The following is a 27,990-nucleotide window of genomic DNA, read 5'->3' as shown; positions in this document are numbered from 1 at the left end:
TGACTCTTGAGAGTCAGGAGGTCTGGACTGAGCACCATTCCTGTAACCAACTAGCTGTAGGGCCTTGGGAAAGTCACTTAATCTTTCTAAGCCTTGGTTTTCCATTTGTAAAGTGGGTGTGACCATGTTTGTCCTGGCAGTATTACAGGTGACTGTGAGAGTCAAAGGGAAAGTGTGACCTATCTTTGGTGAGTTGGAAAGGGCTTTGTATCAGGAATATCACTAGCATCTTTATTACTATTGTTGTTGTCAGTACTAATATTTAGTTCAATAATACATGCATATTTAAGGAATGGCCTTCCACTGAAGGGTTCCAGTCCATGGAGGAGGTGTTTCCAAGTGATGGGCAATCGACAGGCAATTTCTCAGGACCTGTCCCATGCCCAGCCTTCTGCACATTGCCATTGGAGGAATGAAGCTGTGAAAACACAGTCTTCTGTAACAAAAGTAAACAGTAGGAGCTTAAAGTGGACTGGTGACCATCGCAGAAAGGGTAAGGAGAATTTTCGACTGCAGACCAAAACCCTGAGAACTTTGGAGTCTGCGGTCTTTGAATCTCGTAGAGCCCTAGCCCCAGATGTCCTGTCCTGCAGAAATAGTTGCTCAGTAAAATACGAAGAATAAATACATATATGGGGTGGGGAGAAGCTGATGTGGGGGCAAAAGGTGGCGGGGAGCAGAAAAATTAGTTGGCATTTCAGATTTTGGTGTGCGTCTACATTATCAGGGATGTTAATTAAAAACAGACCAGCCCTAGTGATCTGGAATAGGTGGTCTGGAATAGAATTTGACCAGTGGCATTTTAACGAGCCCCTTGCCTGGTTCTGACACAGTTGTCCACAGCCCTGTGCCTGAAGTGGACCCCTGTGCCCCAGCTTCCAGTTGTCAAAACCCAGCCAAACAGAGCTCCTTAGAAATGCACAGAACGCGACGGGACAGCACAAATCTGAACACGAGGTGGTATTTTCAAACAGAACAGGATGTTATTTTTGTGCGTGTCGGTAGGAAGGTTCTTGGGGTTTAGTGAATTCAAGTTGAGTCTGTTGCTCCATACTGCTCTAATTATGGTCCCAACAGCTCTCGGTGGGAAGTAAAAACCAGAATAGTTTTTCTGAAGATCTTGCGTGTTATCCTGGAAGGTCTGTTTTGCAAAATTAATCATCTTTGGGCCAGTTTCTTAACCTGAACCGTTTGGGATTTCTGAGCTGCTGCTAGAGAAAACATGGGTAGGGGAAATAATTTCTTCTTCTGGTCTTTGTTCCCAGTGCATTGGCTTGTTTAGCTCCACTGTGTGCTGAGGGCAGGGCTGGAATCCGCAACTTGCAGACGTGATCTTTGCCCTTGAGGGAGGACCAAAAAAGCAAAGACATAGCTGGAATATGAAGAGGAAAAGAAGTGTAGTCGGGAGGCTTAGTAAGGGTCATGAGAGAATAATACCAACCAAGGGGAAACCGGATGAAAAATCAATTACAAAGTTTCCAGGAATAAACTACTCCCTACAAAGTAATTAGAAATATTAAATTCCTTCTCTCTCCTGTGTGAATGAATGCTGAATATTGAGGAAACACAGTGGAAAAGTTGTTCCAGACCAAATTCTTTGCTTTGAGAAGGTCCACTTGGGTCTTGGTTGCAGCAGGCAAGGAGGAAGTTGCTGCAAGAATTATTTATAGCCTTCGGGGATCTTGTTTATCTCCCCGAAACAGGGAATGCCTTGGCCAATGAAATGAGGTGCGCTGTCCGAGACAGGCCAGAGAGAGCAGGCTATTTATGTACACACGACCCATTTCTTTCTTAGCCTACACTTGTTAGCAGTCTTATTAGCAACAACAATAACAATAATTCTGGCAGCCGTCCCGAGCATTTGCTCAGTCCTGGAGTTTCCTGTGTTTCGCCTTAGTCCCTCCCTACAGCTTTAGGAGGCAACTCGAAAAGGAATCACTGCACTACATCAGTGAGGATGCTGAGTCCCAGAGAGGCCACCTGGCTGTACCCAGGGCCATACCTGCATACTGTGCCCCCCCACTACTTCGTGGAATTCAATGGCTCTTTGGGGGTGTTTAAGAAAAGTAGAAATGGCAGCAGGTACAAGGTAGTTTGCTAAAAATGAAAAGAAACCGTGCATTTCTATAAAAGATTCAGTTCCATTTCCTCCATGTTTTCCCTTGCCCATTGAATTAATTAACAGTTGAGAATTGTTCCCAAGTGCCTGGACAGGTTTGTTTGTATTTTATTATTATTGCAAGGAGTGTTTCCTAAATGATATTAGAAAGAGCAGTTGATTAGTAAAATCTTTCTAAAACCAACTCGGCAGCCCAGCTGGGGGCCCCTCCCTGTAGTTGGATGGGCTTGTGATGGTGTGTTATGGGAAAACACTTTCCAGGTAGTGGCGGAGGGGGAGACCCTGACACTCACTGCCCTGGGAAGATGTGCCTGCGTGTTTGTCCATCCATGAACACACTGGGCATCTCCCGGCTCAGCCTTGGGCCTGGGGGCTCACAGTCCCCAAGGGAGATGTGGACGATCCAGGAAATGCTCACAATGACCAGCCCTTGACCCATACTGGCCTTGACAGAGCTTTCACTGACGTATCAACATGAGAAAAATAAAGATGAGCTCATGCTGTTATTTTAAAGACCATTCTTTACTTTGAGATGGTGCTCTTCCTTTTCTTCTCCTCCTTCCTTGTTATCACATCCTTTAAAAAATTAAATCGTGGTGATAGATGTTAGGATTTGTTTGCCCATTTTGTTTTGTTCTTTTATTCCTCACTTGAGAAGATAAAATTTGACAACCTCCATTGGCATTCTGATTTGGGGAGTGGTGAACAGAGGAATTGTGTGTTTTATGATAACCAGGAATTTGGGCGCAGCCAGTACTGAAGTGTTTGAGGTTGGTGGGACACAGGGAGGAAGTGGTGTGTCTGGTTGCTGGGATCAGAAAGGTTTGGGGGCAGAAAGGGACATCTGAGCTGCACCTTGGAAAGCAAGGTGAGAAGGTGCTCATCGGGGAAGGGGCGTTGCAGGAGGAGGTGCTGGTGAGCAAAGCCAGGCAGAACTGAGAGGCTCCTGAGAACACTGCCTGCCAGTTTGAAAGAGAAGTTCAGGCAGGGAGAGCTAGAGAGCAGAGAGACCAGAGAAGGCCAGCTTGGGAGTGAGGGGGGCTGATGTGGGAGGCAGGTGAAGAGCTTGGACTAAGTGCTTTTGGCCATTGAGGGCCATGAAATCCTTTGAGCAGAGAGTGAAATGAGCAGCTTGTCATATAGGGAGATCACTCGAGAGGGAAGGTGAGCAGCAGAGGGGAGGGAGCAGGCCTGAAAGCAGAGGGGCCTGCCTGCGGTCACGGAAAGATGATGAAGCTGGACAGGAGCACATGGTGTTGGGGGCAGAGAGGCCTGTGCGGTGCTGCAGCCAGTAAACCCTTCAGGACTTGGCGGCTGGCTGGGTGCAAGGGGTCATGAGAAGCTGGTGGGCGGGGGACCTGCAGAGGGGAGGATTCATGTTAATTCAGACTCAAATCTCAATAGTAATAGTTACTGAGCTCTTCTGTGCACTGAGCACCTGCTGAGCGCTTTACCTATAAGGAAGGCTTCCAGAGAGAAAGCAGTTTTCTCAGGGTCTACGTCTTCAGCCTGTCTCTTACCTGTCACACCTGCATTCTGCCTTCTGGGACATTGGCCGGGTTTGAGGGGAAGGTGGTGAGTGCAGGTTTGGACCTGTGGGTCACGCAGGTGAAGACAGGGTCAGTCTGGGGCTGAGGGCAGGCAGCAAGGGTGGAGGTCAGGGTTTAGAGTCATCAGCTTCAGGAGGTGGTTGATACAGTGGGACTGTGGGGGAGATTGCCTAGCAGAGAGAAGTGGGGCCTGTCCTGCCACGCAGCTCTCTATGCCTCTCTTCTGAGCTGACTTGGGCATTTGGTTGTATATTTTCGTAGGAGTCCCTGGAATAACTGAAACGAGAAAAGGGACGATTTTGGGGTCTGCTTGGCCTTGTCTTTTTCTTTTGTTTTTTTCTTGAACTTTTTATCATGGATGATTTCAGAAAAATAGTGGTAGAAAGAGTAGGGCAAACAGCCTCTGTGATGCCGTCATCCAGTTTCAGCAACTAGCAAGCTTGTGCCTGCTCCCTTCCCGGTCACTCTCCTATGTTCAGGCCCCCGCATTCATGTCCACTTCGGGCCTTTGTCTCTGTCCACCTCCCTTGTGGTCTGTGTGAGCCAGACTGCACTGTCGGATCTTCAGCATGCCTCTGCCCATTCCTGTCTCTGCCTTTTACTGTCCTGCCTCATCTTCTACTCCAGAACACCTTCCTGTTCCCCTTCTTCTCCCTTCAGAAAATCTTCCTGGCGCCGACCTGGGGTGGAGTCACACGGATTGGTTTGTTCCCTGCATTTACGTCTGAGCCTCCTTGGGCTGGTCTTGGCATGTCTGTGTAGCCTGCACGGACCCATCAGCACCCAGTATGTACTGTGTGTTAGGGGTCTGGGCCCACAGGCTCCACAGGACAAGGTGATGTCCATCAGCCTGGCATTCAAGGTGCTACAACTGAATATTTGTGTACCCTCCCACCCCTAACCAAGATCTACATGTTGAAACCTAATCCCCGATGTGATGGTATTTGGGGGTGGACCTTCAGGAGCTGATTATGTCATGAGGATGGAGCCCTCATGATGGGATTGCTGCTGCTGCTGCTAAGTCGCTTCAGTCGTGTCTAACTCTGTGCGACCCCATAGACGGCAGCCCACCAGGCTCCCCCATCCCTGGGATTCTCCAGGTAAGAACACTGGAGTGGGTTGCCATTTCCTTCTCCAATGCATGAAAGTGAAAAGTGAAAGTGAAGTCGCTCAGTTGTGTCCGACTCTTCGCGACCCCATGGACTATAGCCCACCAGGCTCCTCCGTCCATGGGGTTTTCCAGGCAAGAGTACTGGAGTGGGGTGCCATGCCCTTATAAAAGAGACTCCATAGCTCCCTTGCCTTTTTGGCCATAGGAAGACACAGTGAGAAGCCTGCAGTCTATGAGCCAGGGAGCAGGTTCTCACCAGATACCGTAACTGCTGGTGCCTTGATCTTGGACTTTCCAGCCTCCAGAACTGTAAGAGATAAATAGAAATAAATATGTGTTATCTAAGCCACTCAGTCAGTGGTATTTGTTATCGTACCATGGATGGACTATGATACAGGTCATTTGTAATTCAACCCTAGTCAGTCAAAAGAAAGCCCTGGCAATAGGCAGAAGGGAACTTTCCTGGTTAAATGGCAAGGTGAGAACCCAGAGCCTTTCCAGTGGGGTCCCATCAGGTTAGTGCTTTGAGGGGACTCCCGAGGAACTGAGTTTGGAATCCCTAGGTTGGAGTCCTCACCCTCAAGGCCACCAAAGACCCCATTCAGGAGCAACAGCCTCCACATCTCTCATCGCTGATCTGACACCTGAGGGTGCCCATCTTGTCTCATGCTCAGTTTGGCAGCACGGCACAGAGCTCCAGTTCAGTACCAGCCTCAGGAGACATGGCCTGGACATGGTTCTAGCCTTCAGGTATGTCCAACCCCTGGGGCAGCAGAGCCTGCTGTGGCAACAACAGGCTTTTAATAAAAGACAGAGTGAAACCCGCAGAGGACACGCTGGTGTGCTGTGACCCAACGGAAAATCCTGTCCATCCCACATGGCCTGGGGCGGGCTCTGAGGCTGAGGAGGTGTGTGTGCATCCATGAGCAGTGGATGAGTTTTTAGGTCCATGCCTCCCCCAGCCGTGTGGAAAAACACTCATGGCACTTGGTGAACATCTGCTGGGCCACGCCCCTGGCTGTCCCTGCCACGACAGCTGAAAACAGCAGTCCACCCTGCTTACCCCAAGGAAGACGTTCCACAGAGACCTGTGGTGCACAGGCTTGGGCATCTTTTTTCCTTCTTGCACGTGTGAAGTCTTAGTTTTTCCGCAAACACTAATTAAAACTAACATACACAAAGGGGACAGCAATACCACGTTTTAATGTATTTATTTCAGCTGACTGCATCAGCCAGCCTCCTAGTGAAATTCCTTTGCTGTCTTCTGTTGTGCACTGTGTTAACAATACATCTCCCTGTGGAATTTTACGTTCATTCTGTTTCCAGAGACTGTGGAGAGTGTCGTGTAGGTGTGGTGTCAAGATGGCATACTTTGTACCGCAAAGTAGGTGATGCGTTTCCTGAGCTGTGGAGAATTCAGATAGGCCTGTCTTCCTTCCGGTTTGAAAGCCTCTTCCTCCAAGAAGCCTCTTCCAGTCTCTTTAGTCCTGGTCAACTGACCTTCCCCCATCCCCACCTAAGAAACCTTTAAGCAAGGTGGACAGATGGTATAATCAAAAGTACTAGTTTAGTGCCTGGTTCTTAGAACTATTTATAAATGAATATTCCTCCCCACACTCCCCCGGTCATTCTTCATTTCTCTGAGCATTTTTCTGGAAGTTTCCTTGTCTTTGCTATCACCCTAGGTGGCTCAAGGTTACTTGCTGCCCCTTCTCCCTTAGTACGCCCTTCCCTCTCCCCCCACCCCTGGCCTCATGGGGTCATGGGTAACTGCATAGACCAGCTCCTCTTACGCTTTATGTCCTTGAATTGTTATTTAAACTCTGAGCTTCTGTTCCCAGATCTGTAAAATGGGCTTGCTATGAACATTCGGTTACTTGAGATGTTTGTGAAGACATTAGGATTTTACCTGGCATGTAGTGAGCCTCAGGGGTTGAGAGCTATTATTGTTATTTCTTTTGCTGTTATTGCCACCCTGTGGGGCACTCTGTGTGTTTTGTCCTTCGTGTATTATGGTCTCAAGTTTCCCCATTTAGAATTAAAATTTAATATGCTCTGTAGTTATACAGAAGAATCCTTTACATTCTTTAGTCTATTTTAGAGCAGTGTGAATAGAATCTTGATGGGGTACAGGGAATCCGGGGCCAGCAGGAGGTGGGGTGCGCTTTGTGATCTCAGACAAGCCATACTCCTTGGGTTCCCCAACAGTAGAAGGCAGGGCTCGACTCAGAGGACTTCCTGACGTTCTTCCTGACCTGCCATTCCCTAAAGTGTGAGGACCTGCAGACTGAGCACTGCATGGGGTGGGTCCCTCTCCACTCCTGGTTGAGGATTTCCTGGAAAGCTTGGAGAGGGGGGCCACTTCTCCCTCTGTGCCCCCTTAAGCCCCGCTTTGGGACTCTGGGGAGCAGAGCTGCCAGTTTCATTTCCATCATGGGTGGGGATGCCGATGTTCCAAACTTGCTGCTTTGTGGGAAAAGGGCTCCAACCAGCAAGGCAGCCAGTGAAGGATGTTTTTGGCAGAACCCAAGGATGGAGACTGGGCATCAGGGTCAGGAAGCCTGGTTGCCATGTCAACAGATTGGCCCAAAGTAGAGAGGGGCGGGTCCCCATATGGTGCCTGTCATGACCATACCACCCGCTCCTTCCACAGCAGCACTGGGGCTAGATCAGGCTGGTGGAAGAATTAGATGGTGGGTTGAGGGGCTTGTGAGGGACTGGAAGGGGCAGGCACTTCCTGGAGTCTCCATTGCTGTTTAATGTGAAGCTTGAGAAGGAAACTCAGGAGCCAGGGCCCACCTCCAAGGCTGCATGACTCCTTTCATTGCCCAGCATGGCTCAGCAAATGTTCCCAGAACTCCTGTGTGTGCCATGCATGCCAGGGCTGGCAGGCTCCTGAGGAGAGTACACAGAACAGCTAATGCTTATCAGGCATTCAGTAGGTAGCAGGCACTCTTCCAAGGGCTTTGAATTAACCAGTTTAACCCTCACAACATCTGTATGCAGTAGACATGTTATCCTCATTTACGGGGGAGGAAATGGATGCCCAGAAAGACTAAAGAATTGGTTCAAGGTAGGTAGGCTATTAAATGGGAGATTTGAACCTGGGTACCTCATTCCAGGGCTGGACGCTTGACCATTATGCTGCAGAAGTGTAGGAGTCGCCCCACCCTTAGAAAGCCACACTTCAGGGGCTGCCCTCGGCTGTTCCACCCCAGAGGATGCTGGGTCAACCCATGGGAAGGGTGTCTCACCCAGTGAAGGCTTCTGGGAGGAAGCAAGACGCGCTGGGCTTGGCCAGGCACAGAGAGTGTGGACATGGCTGTCATGGCAGAGCCGCATGCAGTCTGAGGAGTTGGGGGCTGCTGCTGGCTGAGGAGAGCATGGGGTCTGGAAGAAGGGTCTGGCCCATCTCTCTCAGTGGCTCGCTGCGAGCCCTAGGCAACTTCCTTCACCCCACTCTGCTTCCCTTATGGAGAGAAGGCGGAGGGGAGCCAGGTATGGAGGCCTCCAGGCTCCGAGAGCTTGTGAGTCTGCCCTCTAGACACCAGGCCATTTTGTGCTTCTTGCTAGTCATTATTTAGGTGCATTTTGACTTCTCTTTAGGTTCTTTGTAAAGTATCATTTGAAAAAAGGGTGGTGGCTTCTCTCTGTCCTGAGGCTCAGAGAGTAGGGAGGAGTGGATTTCTCTTCCATTTCACCGATTAGGAAATTGAGGCCCAGTGAGGCCATGAGACCTGTCTTAGGGAAGATATTTATCTTCCTGCTAATTTTTTTTTAAATCGTGGTAAAATATACATAACATCAAATTTACCATTTTCACTGTTTTTCAGGAGTTCCGTTTAGTGGCCTTAAGTACGTTCACTTGTGCAGCCATCGACACCGTCCATCTTCAGAACTTCTCCATCTTGCCAAACGGAAACTCCGTATACATTTAACAGTAATTCCACTTTCCTCCCTCCCCGAGCTCCAGAAAACCACTGTTCTACTTTGCCTTGCTGTGAAGTTGACTGCTCTGTGCTAGCGCTCAGTCGCTTCAGGTGTATCCAACTCTTTGTGACCCTATGAACCGCAGCCCACCAGGCTCCTCGTCCATGGGACTCTCCAGGCAAGAATGCTGGAATGGGTTGCCTCACCCTTCTCCAGGGGATCTTCCCGACCCAAGGCTTGAACCCGGGTCTCTTATGTCTCCTGCATTGTCAAGCGGGGTTTTTACCACTGGCACCACTGCTATGCTGACTGCTCTAGGTACCTCATCTAAGTGAATCATGTAATATTTGTCCTTTATTTGTCTGGTTTATTTCTCATCCTGCTTGTTTTTTAAAATTTTTGAGAAAGCCCATTTAAATAATTTTTCAAGGCTCAGGAAGGATCTGTTAAAGAAAACAAAGTAAGAATTTCACAGCAAGGCTGCTACTCTGGGAAAAAAATAATCATAATTTTTTTCTGCATGAGAATGAATTAAGGCCTGAGAAATCCTCCTATTCTGTTTGCAGGATTTATGAAAGTAATTTTTCTCTGCCCTCGACCTGGGAAAGGGCCCAGGAGGCTGTGACAGGTGCGTGTGGAGCAGTCCTGAGGAGGGGGTGGTGTGCAGGCCACAGGCAACTTTGCCTTACTCGTATCTGGGTGGGAGTCCCGTCATGGTTAGAACTGGGCCCAGTTTTGGGGGGTGATTCTGGCAGGACTCACTCTAGAAATAACAAACTACTCTATATAAGAAACCTCACAGAACCTTGGAGCTCAGAGAGGCCAGAGGCTGTCCTGGGATGAGGATCTGGAAGCCAAGAGACAGGAGGGACCCAACCCAAGGTCACCCAGCAAATGGCAAACCCACAAGAGCTCAGTCTTCAGTCTGGGGCAGGCTCTGCCCTCGGGTCTGGGTATGAGTAGCAACAGGGGCCCTTCAACATGCATATGCTTCCAGGGCCCACAAGTGCTGTCCAGTCTGATCGGGCCTCTGCCACGTGAAGGCGGGAGGCTCACTAGACCTGTTTTATAAGAAGCGTAGGAGGGATGAGACTTGCCCAGTGGCCCCCACCTACAAGTTGGACTAGAGGGTGGGGGCTGGGCCATGACTGCTGGTCCAACCAGAGGCACTGCTTCCAGTGCCCTGGGTCTTCCAGCTCAGCATTTCTCCACCTGTGTTCCCATTGCCTCTGTGCTGCTCTGTACCTGGCAGGTCACGCCAGGTTGGGGTGTGGCCATATAGGGAATTCTCAACCCCTCAGATTCTGAGATTCTGAGTGGCTGTTTTCATTGGCAAGGTTTGGATTCTTTTGAAGTTTGGAGGGGCATTTTCCCCAAATCATTACAGTTCTTAGTTGCTTTGACCTTCAGATGTACATCAGGGAACAATAGCCAATGGCTGTGGTTTAATGATAATCATGATTTCTATTAGTGATTCTCCATGGTGCTCTCCGGGGTCAGCTGTCTGCTGTCTCTTCCCCGACAGCTGCCCTCCCAGGTGTCCCTCACACTCCTTCACAGCCTCTCCATTCTCTGCCTCCCTGTGCCGTGTTTTGGGTGTCAGTCATTGCCGAAAGCTCCTAGTTCACCCCCTTCCCACCACCACCCCGAACAGTCTTTTCCCCACTGTTTTTCCTTTTAACACTCATCATAGACAACGCATTTTGCTTATCACTTTACTCTTAAATTTTACTAGCATTTTACTTACCCTACTCATTATTCCTTCCTTCCCACACTGGAATGGAAACTCTCCATGGGTGGGGCTTCTGCTCCCTGCTGTGTCTTTGCCACCATCACAGTGCCTGACACGTAGTGAGTGCTCAAATAATTAGGATCCTCTATGAGCCACCTCCCAGAGTAATGGAAATAAAAGCAAAAGTAAACAAATGGGACCTAATTAAACTTAAAAGCTTCTGCACAATGAAGGAAACTATAAACAAGGTTAAAAGACAGCCTTCGGAATGGGAGAAAATAATAGCAAATGAAGCAACTGACAAAGAATTAATCTCAATAATATACAAACAGCTCATGCAGTTCAATACCAGAAATACAAACGACCCAATCAAAAAATGGGCCAAAGAACTAAACAGACATTTCTCCAAAGAAGACATACAGTTGGCTAACAAACACATGAAAAGATGCTCAACATCACTCATTATCAGAGAAATGCAAATCAAAACCACAATGAGGTACCATCTCACGCCGGTCAAAATGGCTGCGATCAAAAAGTCTACAAACAATAAATGCTGGAGAGGGTGCAGAGAAAAGGGAATCCTCTTATACTGTTGGTGGGAATGCAAACTAGTACAGCCACTATGGAGAACAGTGTGGAGATTCCTTAAAAAACTGGAAATAGAACTGCCATATGACCCAGCAATCCCACTGCTGGGTGAGTATACACACTGAGGAAACCAGAATTGAAAGAGACACGTGTACCCCAATGTTCATCACAGCACTGTTTACAGTAGCCAGGACATGGGAGCAACCTAGATGTCCATCAGCAGACAAATGGATAAGAAAGCTGTGGTACATATACACAATGGAATATTACTCAGCTGTTAAAAAGAATGCATTTGAATCAGTTCTAATGAGGTGGATGAAACTGGAGCCTATTATACAGAGTGAAGTAAGTCAGAAAGAAAAACACCAATACAACATATTAACGCATATATATGGAATTTAGAAAGATGGTAATGATGACCCTATACGCAATACAGCAAAAGAGACACAGATATAAAAAACAGACTTTTGGACTGTGTGGGAGAAGGTGAGGGTGGGATGATTTGAGAGAATAGCATTGAGACATGTATATTACCGTATGTGAAATAGATTACCAGTCCAAGTTCAATGCATGAAACCGGGCATTCAAAGCCAGTGCACTGGGACAACCCTGAGGGATGGGATGGGGAGGGAAGGTGGGAGGGGGGTTCAGGATGAGGAACACATGTACACCCATGGCTGATTCATGTCAGTGTATGGCAAAAAGCACTACAATGTTGTAATTAGCCTCTTATTAAAATAAATAAATTAATTTTTTTAAAAAGGTAAATATTCTTGTAGAATGAATGAATGAATGTTCCTGTCACTGTAGGCCACTCTCTTCTACCCTCTCGGTCTAGCTAATTTCTTCTTATGTACAGAGGCTCAGCATAAGTGCCTCCTCCTGCACGAAGCCTACCCTGATTGCTGGTGCTGGATTCAGTGGCCTTTTCTAGGCCCCACACTGTCTGCTGTCCCTTTCATGGTGTGCTTTTCCAGCTTATACTCCTTGGCTCCTCTCTCGTCTCCCCTAGCCAGTGAACTCATTGAGGATGCGCTCTAACTGTTTCCTCTGTTTGCCCAGCGCCTGGCACAGAGCTTGGCTCGTGAAAGGTGCTCAGCAAATGCCTAGCGCATCAGACTGAATCAGAGCAGCGTTGACGGCTATCCAAGGGCTCTCAGGCATTTGCCCTGTTTAGCACTGGAAGGGCCCTAGAGTTAGGCCTTCCCAGCATCGCTTCCCTGTTTTACAAAGAAGAGAGGTGCAGGGATGTGAGGATTGGGCCAGGTTGCCCTCTGAGGGTCTGCACCTCCCCTTGGCCTTCCCAAGGCTGCTGCTCTTGGAGCTTTGCCAGCCCTCCAGGCAAGTGGTCCTGTGAAGGGGCTCCCTCAGAGCAGATCATACTCTGAAGTGCACTACACTCAGCTGCCCCAAGAACCACAGGAGCCCCCTGTCCCTGCCAGGGGGCCTCCTCCTGGAGCCTCCCTGCACCCCTCTCAACACTCAGAGGCATCTGTTTTGGGGTCTGTCTCTCTAACTAGACTTCAAGTGACACCACACTGCCACTCTCTAGGCAGGTGGTGCTTCCCATCCCTCGGGGTCCGGGGCAGCCCTGTGCAATGCCACCTGGGTGGGTGGTGCTGTGATGGCCTTGGGGACCACTTAGCAGAAGCTCAGCCATGGGGGTGGGGAGCAGCACTGGGTTCTGGGGATAGAGACCTGGAAAGGTGGAGGAGGTGGGGCCTGAGAACAGGGTGTTGGGATGGGGAGGGCCATGGTTGCTCGTGCAGCAAGGACCCCCAAAGTCAGCTTCCAAGGGAGGTCAGCCTGCACCAGGGGTCAGGTGGAGGTGGGGATGGGAGCTGGGGGAGCAGGCCCGAGTAGTGGGCTGTTGGGAAATTTGCTTCTCAGAAAAGTTTCTGAAGTCAGGTGCTCACAGGAGCCCACATGGCAGAGAGGTGGAAGGATTTGTGACAGGGCTGAGGGATTGGAAGTTCCCTTGAGTAGGGTCCCCTGGCTGTGATGATATGTGACAGAGACCATCCCTCATCCATCAGCCAGGGGAGTGACCTCTGTTTCCCCAGCTGGAGGACAAGAGAAGCATGTAATTAACTCCAGCTGAGCTGCTGCTGACCCAGGCGGGCTGCCTTGAGGAATGAGTGCGGCTGCCAGTGACGGGGGCGACAAGCCCACCCTTCCTGCAGTCGCCCTTCATTTCCATTCCGGCACCTGGTGAGTGTCTGAGTATAATCAGGGTCCGTGTCAGGCTGCAGACCTCTGAGGAGCCACAGGGACAGGGCTGGCTCCTGTCCCAGGAAGGACTGTCCAGTCTGGGGATGTGCCTCCCCTGGGAAAGACGGTGGAGCCTGCAGCCAGCCAGTGGCTCCCCTGTGTCCAGTCCAGCGCAAGACTCAGTGGTGGCCCCTTCCTCGCTCCTCTGCCCCAGTGTGTGGTGGCCCAGGACTCTCAGGGCCTTTTGCTCTGCGGTTTCCCATCCTGTAATTCCAAATCTGACCACCTGCCTCTGTGCCTCTGGCTGCCTTGTCTTTGGTTCCTGCCATTTCCACCTGGGCTCTGTGCTGGTTTTATCACCCACTCCCTTGTCCAGCCTCTCTTCCCTCCAATAATGTCCTTCAAATGGCAGCCAGGGTTGTCCTCTCCACCTGAGGGTGTCATCACCGTCGCAGCTCTGAAGATGTCATTATCAAGTTTTAAGCCCTTTTAAGAACTCCCTGGAGCTTAAATTTTTTTCTGTTTGGGAGGATGAAGAAGTTCTGGAGAGAGTGGTTATGGTTATACAACATAGTGAGTGCAGTTAATGCCGCTGAGTTGTCACTTGAAAAATGGTTAAAATCATTAAACAACTAAACCAAAAGAAAAACTCCCCAGAGTCCGACTCAAGGCCCACCATGGCCACCCCAACCTCCCTTTCCAATTCCACCTCTCCTTTTTTTCTTATCTACAGAGTGCTCCAACTCGGAATGCCACTTGTTGTTCCCAAGACTTATCCCCACTTCTGTTTCCTCGCCTCTCCTCTTGAAAATCCAGGACTGGATCTATTCCTTTACTCAGTGAAATTACCTTTTCTTCAACATCCTTCTGCAGGCCTCTGTCAGCATGACCACAGTGACAGGCAGCCCAGTGCTTTATGAGACATTTTACCCCATCTCTGGACAGCTCAGATTGTAAGAGATGAGAGTTAGGGTTTGGAGTATGATTCTCTGGATTTGAGTTTTGGCTTCATGATTTACTAGTAGTGTGGCCTTGAGCTTGTCAGTTACGCTCCCAGAACCTCTGTTTTCACCTCTGTTAACTGGGGACAATACAGGCAAACCTTGGAGATATTGTATATTTGGTTTGAGGACACCATAATAAAGCAAATGTCACAATAAAGCAAATCACACAATTTTTTTTTGTTTCCCAATGTGTATAAAAGTAATGTTTACACTATACCAGAGTCTAGTAAGTGTTCAGTAGCCTTGTGTCTAAAAAAAATCACATATCTTAATTTAAATATACTTTATTGCTAAAAAATGCTAACCCTCATCTGAGCTTTCAGTGGGTCAAATCTTTTTGCTGGTATAGGGTTTGCAATGTCATGAGAATTATCAGAATGTGGCGCAGAAACATGATGTGAGCAAATGTTGTTGGAAAAATGGCACTGGTAGATTTCTCAACAAAGAGTTGCCACAAACTTTCAATTTGTTTAAAAGAAAAAACACACAACATCTGCAAAGCACAATAAATCGAAGCTTAATAAAGCAAGGTATGTCTGAAATGGTATCCATCTCATAGAGGCATTGCAAATATTAAATGAGATACATTATAAAAAGAAAAGGAGACAATGGATATGCAGAATCTAGCATAGTGCCCAATACGTAGGTCAATGCTGAAGAAATGTTAGCTTGATATGTAAACATTGAATGAAGATCTGATGTATAAACCAAAACACAGACAGTTAGGGCAGGGAGGAACCTGCGAGATTGACTGTGGCAGCCGCTTGTAGTTCCCTAACAGCTAGTTCCCCTCCTCTGCTGGCCAAGTTGTGCCTTGTGTTCCTTGTACTTGGATGGGGCCAAGTCTGGCCAGTGAGTTCCATTTAATTGCTGGTTGACTCTCTCCAAAGTTTTCTTTTTCCTTCTCTCTTGGCAACAAGCAGCATTGAAGATGGCAGTTGTTCCATAAACTTGGGCCCCTGAGTGACTAGGGTGTGTCAAGCTCCCCCTTGCTAAGAGAGAAACCAAATTTTTCCTGGGATTCTCTATTGAGATTTGGGGGTATTTGTTGCTACAGCAGAGCCTAGCCTTTCCTGACTGAAAAACCAGCTCGCTCAACCTTCTTGTTTTATAAGTGATGCCCAGGTGAAGAGGTGGTCACAGAGGCCTGGGGCCCTCATGAAGCCCACATCCTGTGCCTGACATAGCTGGCTTTATTCTCTCTTTGGTGTCTTTCCTCATTGGTCTTCCCCATTACAGAGCCTCCCATTAAGGAGGCGACTGAGGTGACCTGTTTGACCGAGTCCCATTGACATCATGTACTGGTCAAACCCAAGCCTCCAAGTCCATTAGTTAATGGGCCTCTGGGAGGTGAACCCCACTGTGGACTCATGTCCTTTCCAGAGTGTGGGGCCAGGTTGCTCATCAAGCCTCACACCTGGACCATTGCTCCCACCTGCCAGGTGGTTACCTTCTTCCCCGTCAGTGCTTTCTCCTCTACCCCAGCTGCCAGAGTCATCTGAGTCCAGCACAGCCTCCATCCTGGCATTCCCCTGTTTAAAGTTCAGCAGTGACTCCCGCTGCCTGGAGAAGAGAGAGTGCACCCTGCCTGGTGTTCACGGCTCCCCAGGGACCAGCGGGACGGACCCCACTCGTGCATCTGACCCACATGTCTCCTGCCACCTCCCTCTCCACCCTGTGCTCCCGCCCCAGAAGTGAGTACTCACTTCTTCTGTATGCATGCCCCACTCTGAGACTTCACTCATGCTGGCATCTAGGCCCAGCCCACCACCTCACTCTCTTCCTTATCCTCCAAGGCTCAGCTCAAATGCCACCTCCTCCAAGAAGTCTCGGTGGAATATCTCAGTGTGATTCGACCATTCCCTTCTTTTTGCATGACTTTTGTCTCTACCATAGTTCCCACTTTTATCCTGCCTTGTGTGGTGGCCTTTTGTTTCGGTCTTCTCTCCTCAGTGAAGTGAGAGCGCCATCCTGGCCAAGACCGTATGTAACCTTTCTTGTGTCCCCATCACCTATCACAGGGTCTGGCTCTAAATCATCATCCCATGAGTGTGAATGGAACAATGAGTGTTCTAAACCTCCGCTGCACCTCTTACTACATTCTGTGAAGTTATTCCTATACCTCCTCTAGATGATGAGTCCCCTGAGGACAGGGACCATGTCTTACCCTGTATGTAGCCCAGGCCCTCAGCAAATACTGGAGCAGTTCACCCCTCAGAAGAGTGCGCTGCAGAGGTGTATGTGGGGTAGAAAGGGGTGGAGAAGGCTTGGCAGCACATAGCTGGAGTGTGGTCCCTCCTCAGCAGGTGACCAGGTCCCCATCCCCAGGGCAAGGGCTGGCAGCGTGTGATATTTGTGATACCTGCAGCGGGAGCACTCCCAACCCTCCTGACAAGCAGCCCGCATACGCTTTGTGTTCTTGACCCTGACTTTTTAAAATGTCACACCTGCATTTGCGGGGGGGGGGGGGGTACTTATTGACAGCTAATTAGAAAACAGAACTGATCTCTACCAGTCTTTGAAAAATATTTTGTAAATTAGGTAATTGGCTTTCCCAGTGCAGAGGAGAGATGTGTGCTGCGACTCCATCATCCTCAAATAACAGTCTGCAGCCAGCCAGGAATTCTGAGTGACAGCTTCAGGGAGAATACAGAAATGCCAGTTTTTCTCAGTATCCAAGATGGACAGTCTGGCTCTCTGGAGACTTATAGAAGCAGATGGTCTGTCCATCACCCTGGGGAAGGAGTGTGAAAAACTCAAGATGGCTGGAGTTAATAAGCTCTTTGGGACAGAGCTACGGCTATGGTTACTTTTATTTCAGGCTGTATCCACCAGCAGGGCTTGTATCTGCCATGCAACAGTAATTTTGTCCAGCCAGTACATACTAAACACCTATCTGGAGCCAGGTCCTTTGTGGGCACAGGAGGGACAGAGGGGATGAAGACCTCCCAGTGCAGCAAATCTGAGTTCTATCTGGTCATGTCCCTTGAATTTTGGGTTGATGTCAGTGTCCTGAATGATAGGGCACAAATTTTAACTGCACAGCATAATTTCTTTCTACCTTTTCCCCTAATATATATATTATAAATATATATATATATATTTTTTTGTCTCCAAATTCTTTTCACCTTGCTGTAATAATTTCCCAGGTGTGTTGATTTCCTTGCATTTCATCCTTCTTCTAGCAGGTGGTTAAGAATGTTACTGGTCAATGCAGTCTAACTGCAGTAAAAAACACCCCTGAATTCCAGCAGTTAATGTCGTAAGGTGGTTTCTTGCTCATATCATAGTCAAGTGCAGGTCAGAGGATGTATTGGTTGGGTCCTCTGGGAAGCAGACGCCCAGAGTTAGAGGTGCTTTGGGAGAAACGCTCATGAAAGAAAGAGGGGGAGAGCAGGAAAAGGCCAAGCAAGCCTTCAGAGTGTGGGCAGGTCTGCCACCTCTGAAAGGAGAAGGGGAAGGAAGGAGAGATGGTTAGAAAGAGACTCAGGCAATGGTGCAGCTCTGAGGAAGTCTCAGCCAGACCAAAGGGGCTCAAGATTGCCCATAGCTGAGTCTTGTGCTGACCGGAAATGATGGTGAGCATCTGTTTGGCTGCTGTGGGTTGGGATTACCTGCGAAGAGTGAGTCGTGTGCTGCAGGCACTGCTCCCAGAGCCTGTCACCTGGGAGCCTGCCCGCCCTCTGATGGTTTCTGTGGCAGCTGTGGTGCTCCTCCATGGTGGGCATAAGGATTTGGGGTTGGGAGGTCTAGGTCCTTGGTGTCTTCCCCACTCACACTGGATAGAAAGAGAGCACAGAGCACCTGTGGGAAGGCTTTCTATGCCAATCCTGGGCATAGCACGCATCCCCTTTGCTCACATCCCATTGCCCAAAACTCAGTGGTCACACCTAGTTGCAAGGGAGACTGGGGAGTGGACTGTTGCTGTGCATCCAGGGAGGACAGAATCCCAGCTCTGCTTACTCACTGTGTAAAGCTTTGGACAAATTACTTACCTCTCTGACCCTCAGTTTCTTCATCTATTAAAATATGGAAAATAACAAGACATGCTTCATAGTGTTGTTGGGGAGGATTGAGTTAATAAATATTAAAAAATTATAATAGTGTCTGGAACACAAACACTTTATAGAGATTGCTGTGCTATTATTACCATTCTTATTTTGAGATTTAATATGTCAGTAAATGTTTCTTGAGTAACTACTCTATTCAAGGAATTAAATGTCACAGGGACTTACTTGTTTCTCTTAGCACTTAGTGGATGCTCAGGAAATATTTGAATGAATTAATTTTAATGAAAAAATAATACAGTGTTTTGGATTCCGGTCGGCCATGACGCTGGACTAATTTTTAAACATGGTTTAACAATAATAAATGTTAATTCCTGTGCTTTGGCTCAGAAAGTCAATCACAGAAGAACAGAAAGAGATGAACTCAAATGATTGAGAAAGCATCTTGGAGTGTGAAAAGCCTACCAGTTTAAAAATGAGTTTCTGTGTATAAAAATAATATGTGCTTTAAAAATTCAAGTAAAACAAGTAAGTACAAAGAGGAGAATTTTTAAAAACTCACTCAAAATCTTTAACTTGAGATGACTTCTAGTCCAGACATCTCTCCATGCAGATGTTATGAGCAGAAAGATGGACAGAAACACTTTTATAAAAAGATCATTATTACATGTTATGTGAAGTTACTGTTAAATTTTATTCATCTGAATGTAACAGAATAAAATAAGGAAGTGTAAAGAAGAAGGAATTGCTCAACATTAAACAATTTTTCTTCACTAGAGAAATTATTTGTTTTTAAAATATATGAGGGTAATAAAAGATTATGAGGAGCAGTGAGGTTAGAGTCCTGGCTTTTAAACTGGAGTTTTCTGCCTTAGATGGCCCCCATTAAAGGCCTTATATGGAAGGAGAGGAAATTAGCAATCTCACCACTTCTTTTCCCTCCTCCACATTCTGAATTTTATGTTACATTATTATCTTTACACTGTTTCATGTTAAATGGGTCCATCTCTCATAGTCACTCCTTTTTATCACAAGCCTTCCTTTCCTGAGATCTGTACTTTGATCTTTTTGTGGGTGGCTGGATTTTTAACATCAAGTAGTTCCTTCCTTCCTCCTTTTTTTTTTTTCTTTCTAAGCATGGTTCATAGGTGTTTTCTTACCAAGATTATGCATGCTGATTTAGTGATTTTCACTGATAGCAAACGCTGTGTGAAATAGGGCCTGTGGTCTGAGGCTGCGTTAATAGAAATCTGTGCTCAGAATGTGGGAGGTCACCATTTCATTTGTTTTAGCAACTGTGGCTAGGTATCCTCTAATCAAATCAATCAGGAAAAGACAAACAATCCAACAGAAAAGTGGGCAAAGTCACCGATCCAAAAGAGGAAATAGAAACACAAACATATGAAAAAGTGACTTATCCTCTTCAATAATCAGGAACATACACATTGAAATGACATACCAAATACCCATAGGACTGGCAAAAACTAAAGTCAGTGAGGATGTGAGTAATGAGATATCTCAAATACTGCTGGTGGAGGTGTAAATGGATAAAATCACATTGACGAAATGTGGGAAATACTGGGAACAAGTGATTCCATTTCTGGGTTTATACCCTAGAGAAGCTCTACATATGTGTGGCAGGAGACACATACAGAAATGTTTAGCTGTCTTGTTTACAACAGCAACTAAATAAAACACTGGAAACAACCCAAGTATCCGTCAACAAGGAAATTAACAAATAAACCATGGCATGTTCACACAATGGAATACTACACAGCTGTCAAAATGAATGAACTTCAGCTTTATTCAACAATAGGAATCTCACAAACGTGATGTGATGCTATAAAAGCATGTTTCAGGCATGATTCCATTTACATATAGACTTAAAACAAAGTGAAATTAAATAATACAGTGTTTGGGAAACATACATATGATAATAAAGAAAAGCAAGGAAGGATAAACACAAAATTCAGACTGGGGATTCTTCCTTGTGAAGAGGAATATGGGCAGGGTAGGCACCAGGGGCTTCAGCATAAGCTGGGTGTTGGGCATACTGTATGTTCACATCCCTATTTTTCATGCTTTGTATAAGTTATATGTGCATATATATTCTTTCCTACGAGTGAAATATTTCATAATAAATTGTTATTTAAAATAAAACAGTGCTCTGAAATGACACTGCCTAGAGATGTAATTCTTACCATTTTTGACCTGGGGCAAATTTTTAAACTCCTCTGAAACTCCATTTCCTTCTATTTGAGATGGAAATAATATAGTACCTACTTTACATAATACTGTGAGGAATGAATAGGATAATTTATATGAAGTTCTTATTACCACGCTTGACACAGAGTGAGTACACAATATACATTAGCTCGTGTTGCTTTCCTGTGCAGGGCAGATGGAGGTATTTGGGGTGCTTCCCTAGAAATATCTGTCCTCTGAAGGCATTCCTGAGGATGTCCATAGACGAGAAGGATGTGAAATCATGTCATTCAGAGATATTTAGAAGAGCTAAGGGTCTACAGCCATATCCCCCTGAACATACCTGATCTCGTCTGATCTCCGAAGCCAAGCAGGGTTGGGCCTGATTATTACTTGGATGGGAGAAGAGCTTAGAGTCATTTGGCCTGAAAGCATCTCCTGGAGGCAAGTTGGCTGAGTTTAGGTATCTGAAGGGCTCTCGTGGGGGTGGAGGACTGCACATGTTCTGTGAGATTCCAGAGCAGGGGTAGGCAAACTGCAGTCAGTGGTCCAAATCCACCTGCTTCCTGTTTTGTAAATAAAAATTTATGGGATTGCACCTGTGTTAATTCATTTACATATTGTCTGTGGCTGCTTTCCTGCTCCAAAGGGTTGAGAAGTTTCAACAGAGACCGTGTAGCCCACAAAGCCTAAAAATTGCCTGGCCACTTAGAGGAAAAGTTTGCTGACCTTTGCTCTAGAATGAGAAGCTGGAATGGGGGATGCAAAAGCAGGGTAATTTCAAGACTAGGATAAGAACTTCTAAGAAGAGGAGTTGCCCTAAGGCAAAGTAGCTTCCTGGTGAGGTAGTGAGACCCCTGATACTGGAGGAATGTAAGCAGATGCTGACCACTCCAGGAGCAGGATGCACGGAGGACGACTTTGTACCGGGGGCATGAGCTGGACACGTTAGCTTTTACATTAACTCTGAAATTCTGTGCAGAGTAATTCCCAGTTTCAAATTGGTCGTTATTAACTCTGACATTTTCTTGGCGTTTCTACATTTTAACTCTCAGCAACATTTTCTTTGAAATTTTTCAGTCAAAAAGGTATTTTAATTCTTTAAAAATGAGATTTAAATGAAAATGGATTTTATTCTAGAGTTCTACTTTTTCATTAAAAAAAAATGATTTTCATGGCTTTTGGATATGTTCCCACTTATAGGTGCTGAATTTTAAGAGCTTATATGTGTCCATTATGATTTCTCTGTGACAAGTCCATCTTGGCAGGGGAGGAGAACCCTTTGGAAGTGAAATGGAAGGGAGTTTGGAGGTAGTGACCGTGAGCTCCTGGAGATGTGAAGTCAATGGCAGGCAAGGGGGTGGAAATCCTGACGAAGAGAAGGCAGGAAGGGAGCAGGGCGAGAGTGAAGACCTCCCATATCCCAGAGCCCGTGTCCAAGCGGCAAGACTCAGATCAGAGGCTGTAGCTGGTAATTTAGCCTTAAACTATTACAAGAGAACGTGAAGTCTGGTGGATTTAGCTCCCTATCTACCGGTCAGGTGTGCCTGTGCTGACTGTCAGAATACCCTGCAGAGGGGAGTGATGGGGAGGGAGAGGGCAGGGGAGGGGCAAGGGGAGGGATTCCTAGTGGGGGAGGAGGGGAAGGTAAGATAACATGATAAAGTCTGTAGCTTTCTTAGAGGACACAAGGACCCCCTTACAGGGGCTCTGAGAACAATTCTTCAAAAGCCAGATTGCTCAAAGACAACATGTCATAAATAATTTCTCAGAATGATGGTTTTGCCCAGTGACCAGCTCACTAAAAGCCATCTGACAGACACCTTAAGTGGGGAATAGAAAAGCTTCAGCATTTTTCCTGGCTCATGGAGGGGGAGGTCTGGACCCCGCAAGAAGAGGACAGTAATAAACAGGCATTAGGGGAACATCTCCAAGTACAGCATTTAGGAAGAACTGAAATGTGAAATACAGTTGAAATTGACTTTCACTTGCGCCTCAAGGACAATCCTTGTGAAATAGCCATGTGAAGTGTCTGCAAGGAATCCCCTGAGAGACTCAAGTTTAGAGAAATCCCCCAGTGGTTCGGCGAATTGATCATCGGGCAAACTGATGTGCCATGGATGAACTTTCAGCGAGAGGCTTGTAGTGTGTGCTCAAGTACAGGCTCATCCAGGCTCTCCTGTGGGGCGCCCGCCCGCACTTCCCTGAGCCAGAGACAAAAATCATACACAGGCAAGGACCTCTGGGGTCATCTCCTTTGGGATTTTCAAACCTCTTTTTGTGGCTCTCCATGAAATCCTCTTTTCAAATTTAAGTATTATATGGCCCCTTGATGCTGTATATAGAACAGATAATGGAAAACTGCTGGTTGAAGTGAAAGTGAGGTGCCCAGAGCCTCTCTCACTGGCCCCCAAACATCTCTGCTGGGTCACAGGACCCTGATGGGCTGAATGTGAAAACCTCCACGCTGGTCCAGCCACAGAGACTCAGCTTTGGTCAACTGGAGAGCCCATCTATTGGGGACACTGACCATGTCAGCAAAGTGGCATTAGCCTCTCAAACGGGACAGGTAGATGCATGTGATTTTTATGTTGTTAGTCACTGTGGATGTGCTCTCTCAGGGAGCTGGAGAAGTGGCCTTCTTCCTTCCTTCCCATATTTCTCTCCTTTTCTTTCTTACTTGGTGCCCAGTAGAGTATTTCTCCCGCCTCAGGTCAAGTATGCTGATCAGGAAGAGGCTTGGGCTTCTAGCACTGCCCTGAGGGGAATAGTCCTTTCTAGAATGCTGCTGACTTCCCTGCCCTTCACCCACTGAGCTGAGTTCTCTAGTCTATTGAGAAAGCTCTGAACTGGGGGTCCCGAACTATCTCCCGTAATCCTGAAAGGACAGTGGACAAGTCTCTTCACCGCTCTAGTCCTCATTGTCTGTATCTGAAAATGAGGGTGTTGGGTTGGCAATGCCCCCGCATTTGGATCTTACACTCCAGCAAAGGCCAAAGAGACTGGGTCCCAGAGGAGCATGGAACAGCAATGTACATAGGTTAGAAAATGTGTTATTTTGCCACGTTAGGAAATAAAAACAAAATCCTGCTACTATCTGCAATTTTATAACAGAAGCACGTTTCAACACGATACAAACCACAAAGGATCTTCAAGGATAGTTGTCTAAATGGAGTATATTTAACGTTAAGGAAAATCTTGCTATATTATTCTTATTTTTCTCATTTTACCTCACTACATTAGTTTTCTATTGATGCTGCAACAAATGTCCACAAATTTAAACACCACAACCACACATTGTCTCACAGTCCATGGTCCATAAGTCCAGGCCTGCATGACTCTGCTGAAACCTCTGCTCAGAGCTTCCCAAGGCCAAAATCAAGGTGTTAGCTGGGCTGGGTTCTGGAGGCCCGACTATTCAGATTATTGGCAGAATTCAGCTTCAAGCCAACAATAGCACATCAAGTACATCTCATGCTTTGAATCTCTGATTACCCCTCTGCTGTCAGCCAGAAAACATCTCTGCTTTTCAGGGCTTGTGTGGATACGTTGGGCCACCTGGGTAACACTTTAGGGTCAGCTGATCAGTAACCTTAATCACATCTTCAAAGTCCCATTTGCCACAAAACATAACAGATTCCTGAGAGTAAGACCATGGATGTCATGGGAGCCAGAACTCTGCCCTCCACACAGCTTGGTGAAAACTAAGTCAGATAAACTTTTGCAGCTCAAATACCCGTGGCCAAATATGCTCAGATTTTTGAGTTGACGTATTCAAAAGGTATCTGTTTGTGAGAAGCCAGGACATCATTATTAATGAAGACTCTTGCAGGGACTTGGTACTGGGGAAATGTTTGCTGAACAAACAGGTATTAATAAGTTCATTGTTGCTAATATTATTTTAATGCAACTTTGATTATAAATCTTATGGTACTGTATCATCATTGTCATTAGTACAGATTAGAAAGCAAACTAAAGTCATTATAGGAATGTATTAAAATGGAAAATGATTCAGTAAATCATGTTAGAAACAATTAAAACATGAACTGCTCTGTTATATCTGCCTGTGCTCTGCCCACGAAGGGAAGCGTTGCTTTCAATCAAGGAACAGGAACAATTATTAGAGGGCCCCAAGAAACAACAAGAATTTCATCTTTCTTCCTCCTGATCTCCGTCCTTCCTTCTTCCTTCCTTCCCATCTTTCTCTCCTTCTCTTTTTCTTGACAAAAAGAAAAATTAGCTTGGCTAATTTTTATGCCTGCTAAGCCACTTCAGTCATGGCCAACTCTTTGCGACACTATGGACTGTAACCTGTCAGGCTCCTCTGTCCATGGGACTCTCCAGGCAACAATACTGGAGTGGGTTGCCATGCTCTTTTCCAGGGGATCTTCCCGCCCAGGGATCTAACCCACATGTCTTAAGTCTTCTGCATTGGCAGGCAGGTTCTTTACCACTAGTGCCGCCTAGGAAGCCAGGTAGCTAAAAAATTTTAAATTAAATTGAAAATTTCAATCATTACTATCCACACCCTAGGCTGACGTTCAGAGTGCTCTTTGGCCTTAGCCCAGGCCACTTTGTCCTCATCCTAGATCTTAAGCACCCAGCCCCCGGAGCCCACCCTGGCACTCCCCCATGGTGCCTCTGCCCCAGCATTGAGCCCTGTCTACCCCCTACTGGGGCTGCCTGTACCCTTATCTCACTGGACAGTGAGATCTCTGAGGCCAGGAAGCACACATTGGCCATAGAACCAATCATGTTTCTATCCCTGTTGACGCCCACCGTGGATCTCAGTCCAGAGTCTCTCAAACAGACAAGAAGAGAGCAACAGATACTACCCCATGTTGGCCGCACTTTACGGTCCCACTTTGAGGGGAAGGGAGGGGCAGCAAAGGGAATAAGGAAGACACAGAATGGACGAGAAGACAACACTAGGGAGAAAGTCATTGGGCCCCTCAGGCATCCAGCAGACCCTTCCTGAGTCCTTAGGGAGGCCCCTGGGTAAATCCTGGGGAGATAGGACCGGAAACAATGACCAAAAGCCTTGTCCTCAGGTGGCTTCTTTTTAATTAAAGGACAGTGAATATACAGACAAACAAAAGTAGAAAAGATGACTTCAGATAATTTTAGGAACTGCATCATAGCATTAAATAGGATGGCGTGTTAGAGAGTGACTGGGGGTGGGGACCATTTCCGGTAAGGCAACAGTGGAGACTTCCTTGAGGTGACGGCTAAGCTGAGACTTGATGAGGAGTGAGCCATGCTGAGAACCAAGCAAATATTATTCTCGTCATAGTAAAACGCAAGTGCCAAGGCCAGAGGCAGGAAGGAAATTGCTTTTCCTTTCCAGGATCAAGAAGGAGGCTGGTGAGGCTGTACTTGGTGAGCGAGGAAGAGAGTGGAGGGAAATCAGGTCAGAGTGGGAGGCAGGGCTAGATCTTGTGGCTTCTTGCATCCATTATGTTAAGGAGGGTGAAGAATATCATACCAAACTATAGTCAGTAATACAAAATGGTTATTATATAACCCAGTTAGAGCATTTTCTAACAGCCCTGCTTTACGGTTATCTGATGGGGAGGAGGGTGAAATTTAAGGCCCAGGCATCTTACAATTCTCTAAAACTGGTAAGATGTGCTGGTTTTCAATAATTTCTTTTTCTGTCCCTAAAGGTGATAGCTTTATTGCCCCATGGGGCATTAACCAGTTTTGTATCTAATTTAGCAATCTTATTTCTTGTTTTTCCATTCCCTATAAAAAATCCCTATCTCAAATTTTCTTTTGAATCCACTTTGTTGTCCAGCAGATTCCCTTTATTAATGAGTTAAATAAAAGGTTGCTGTGTACCCACTATTGATTTTCATGAGAATTATGTTTTTAACCTTTTGAGAATTATATTCTGATAGGAGTTTGGGTTTTAAGTGCAGAGAAAGCAGCAGAGTAAAAAGGACTAATTTATGTTTTACAAAGAAGCCTCAGAGTGTGAGGTGATGAACAGGCTTAACTGGGTCTCAGGGGAGCAAGACACCCAGTTCGTAGCCAATCCCTCTGTCCAAGGAGAGACGGCCACTCGAGTGGATGAGAGAGGAGGAGGTGGAGAGGAGGGAGGTGGGCTGTGACTGACTCCCAACATGTGAGGACATTTGTCCTTGTTCATTTCCATAGTGGGTCTCCAGAATCTGCTTTCCTCTCTCACGTGTGAGCTCCTTGGCAGGGGCTGTGTCCAAGTTTCTCTGTTTGTTCAGCCTCCAGTCCTGGGCTGAACACAGAGTGGTGCTTGGCGAGTGTCTGCTGAATGAATTCTTCCACTTAGATTCACCTCATGCTCCTCCTCCTTTTTTATTGTGATAAAATATATATAACATTTTAAAAATGCCACTTTATTTTTAGGTGTACAGTTCAGTGACATCAAGTATATTCACTCTGTTGTGCAACTACCACCCCCCATCCATTTCTAAAATGTTTCCATCATCCCAAACTGAAACGGAACTCATTAAACACTACCCTCCCCATTTCCCCCTCCCCCAGCCCCCGGTAACTTTCTATCTTTGTGAATTTGACTGTTATAGTTCCCTCATCTAAGAGGAATTTTACATTTGCCCAGTTGTGTCTGGCTTATTTCACTTAGCATAATGCCTTCAAGTTTCATCCACATTTTAGCATGTGTCAGAATTCCCTTTCTTTTTTAAGGCAGAAGAATACTCCATTGTTTGTGTAAATCACAGTTTGTTCATCCATTCATCTCTTGATGAATATTTGGGTTGTTTACACTTTTCGGCTACTGTGAATAATGCTGCTGTGAACATGGGTATACAAATATCTCTTTGAGTCCCTGCTTTCAGTTCTTTGGGTATATACCCAGAAGCAGAATGCTGGATCCTATAATTCTGTTGAATTCTGATTTGGAGAACTGCAGTATTGTTTTCTGTAGGAGCTGCACCATTTTACATTCCTACCAGCAATGCACAAAGATTTCAATTTCTCCACATCCTTGCCAATATTTATTGTTTTCTGCTTTTTTGATAATAGCCATCCTAATGGGTGTGGATTTATCTTCTTTTAAAATACAGATGACCGTGATGGGAGAGGCCCAGGTTGAGGAGTTTTGGGGCCCTTTCCTCAGTGTGGTCTGAAGGAAGATAGCTAGGAGCCCGAGGTCCTAGATTTGGAGGGTGCTCAGAGGGAGAAGCAGGAAGAGGGGTACTGAGACCACACCTCACTGTGTTCACAGTATGGACTCAAGACTGGCTTAAAGCGAGGCCTCACGACGGGAGAACTGACACCCAGGTTTCCCATGAGGGAGCTCTGTTTGTGTGAATGCACCATAGGGCCCTTGTCCCTGGGGAAAGCTGTTTCTAATTTTGGCTTCTCTTTCTGTGTTGCTCCCCAGTGTGATAATGCAAAAGGGTTGAAAGCCTTCTACGATGCAATAAAATACGGGCCGAACCACTTGATGGTGTTTGGAGGAGTCTGTCCGTCTGTTACGTCCATCATCGCAGAGTCCCTCCAAGGCTGGAATCTGGTACAGGTAAGGTCTGG

The 27,990-nt window shown here is 46.6% G+C and overlaps 1 protein-coding gene across 1 annotated transcript in view; it reads left to right on the top strand.

Moving 5' to 3' along the window:
* The window catches only part of GABBR2 (gamma-aminobutyric acid type B receptor subunit 2), a 369,209-nt gene that overhangs the window by 89,575 nt on the left and 251,644 nt on the right, over positions 1-27,990 (top strand). The window contains exon 2 of the mRNA XM_070794811.1: positions 27,842-27,979. Within this exon, the coding sequence (XP_070650912.1) occupies positions 27,842-27,979 (138 nt within the window). The remainder of the gene's footprint in view (positions 1-27,841; positions 27,980-27,990) is intronic.

The sequence above is a fragment of the Bos indicus genome, chromosome 8 (genome assembly GCF_029378745.1).
Source record: "Bos indicus isolate NIAB-ARS_2022 breed Sahiwal x Tharparkar chromosome 8, NIAB-ARS_B.indTharparkar_mat_pri_1.0, whole genome shotgun sequence".
In the NCBI taxonomy this organism is placed as follows: Eukaryota; Metazoa; Chordata; class Mammalia; order Artiodactyla; family Bovidae; genus Bos; species Bos indicus.
The sequence above is the reverse complement of the archived record's forward strand: the minus strand, read 5'-3'. Positions and strand labels throughout refer to the sequence as shown.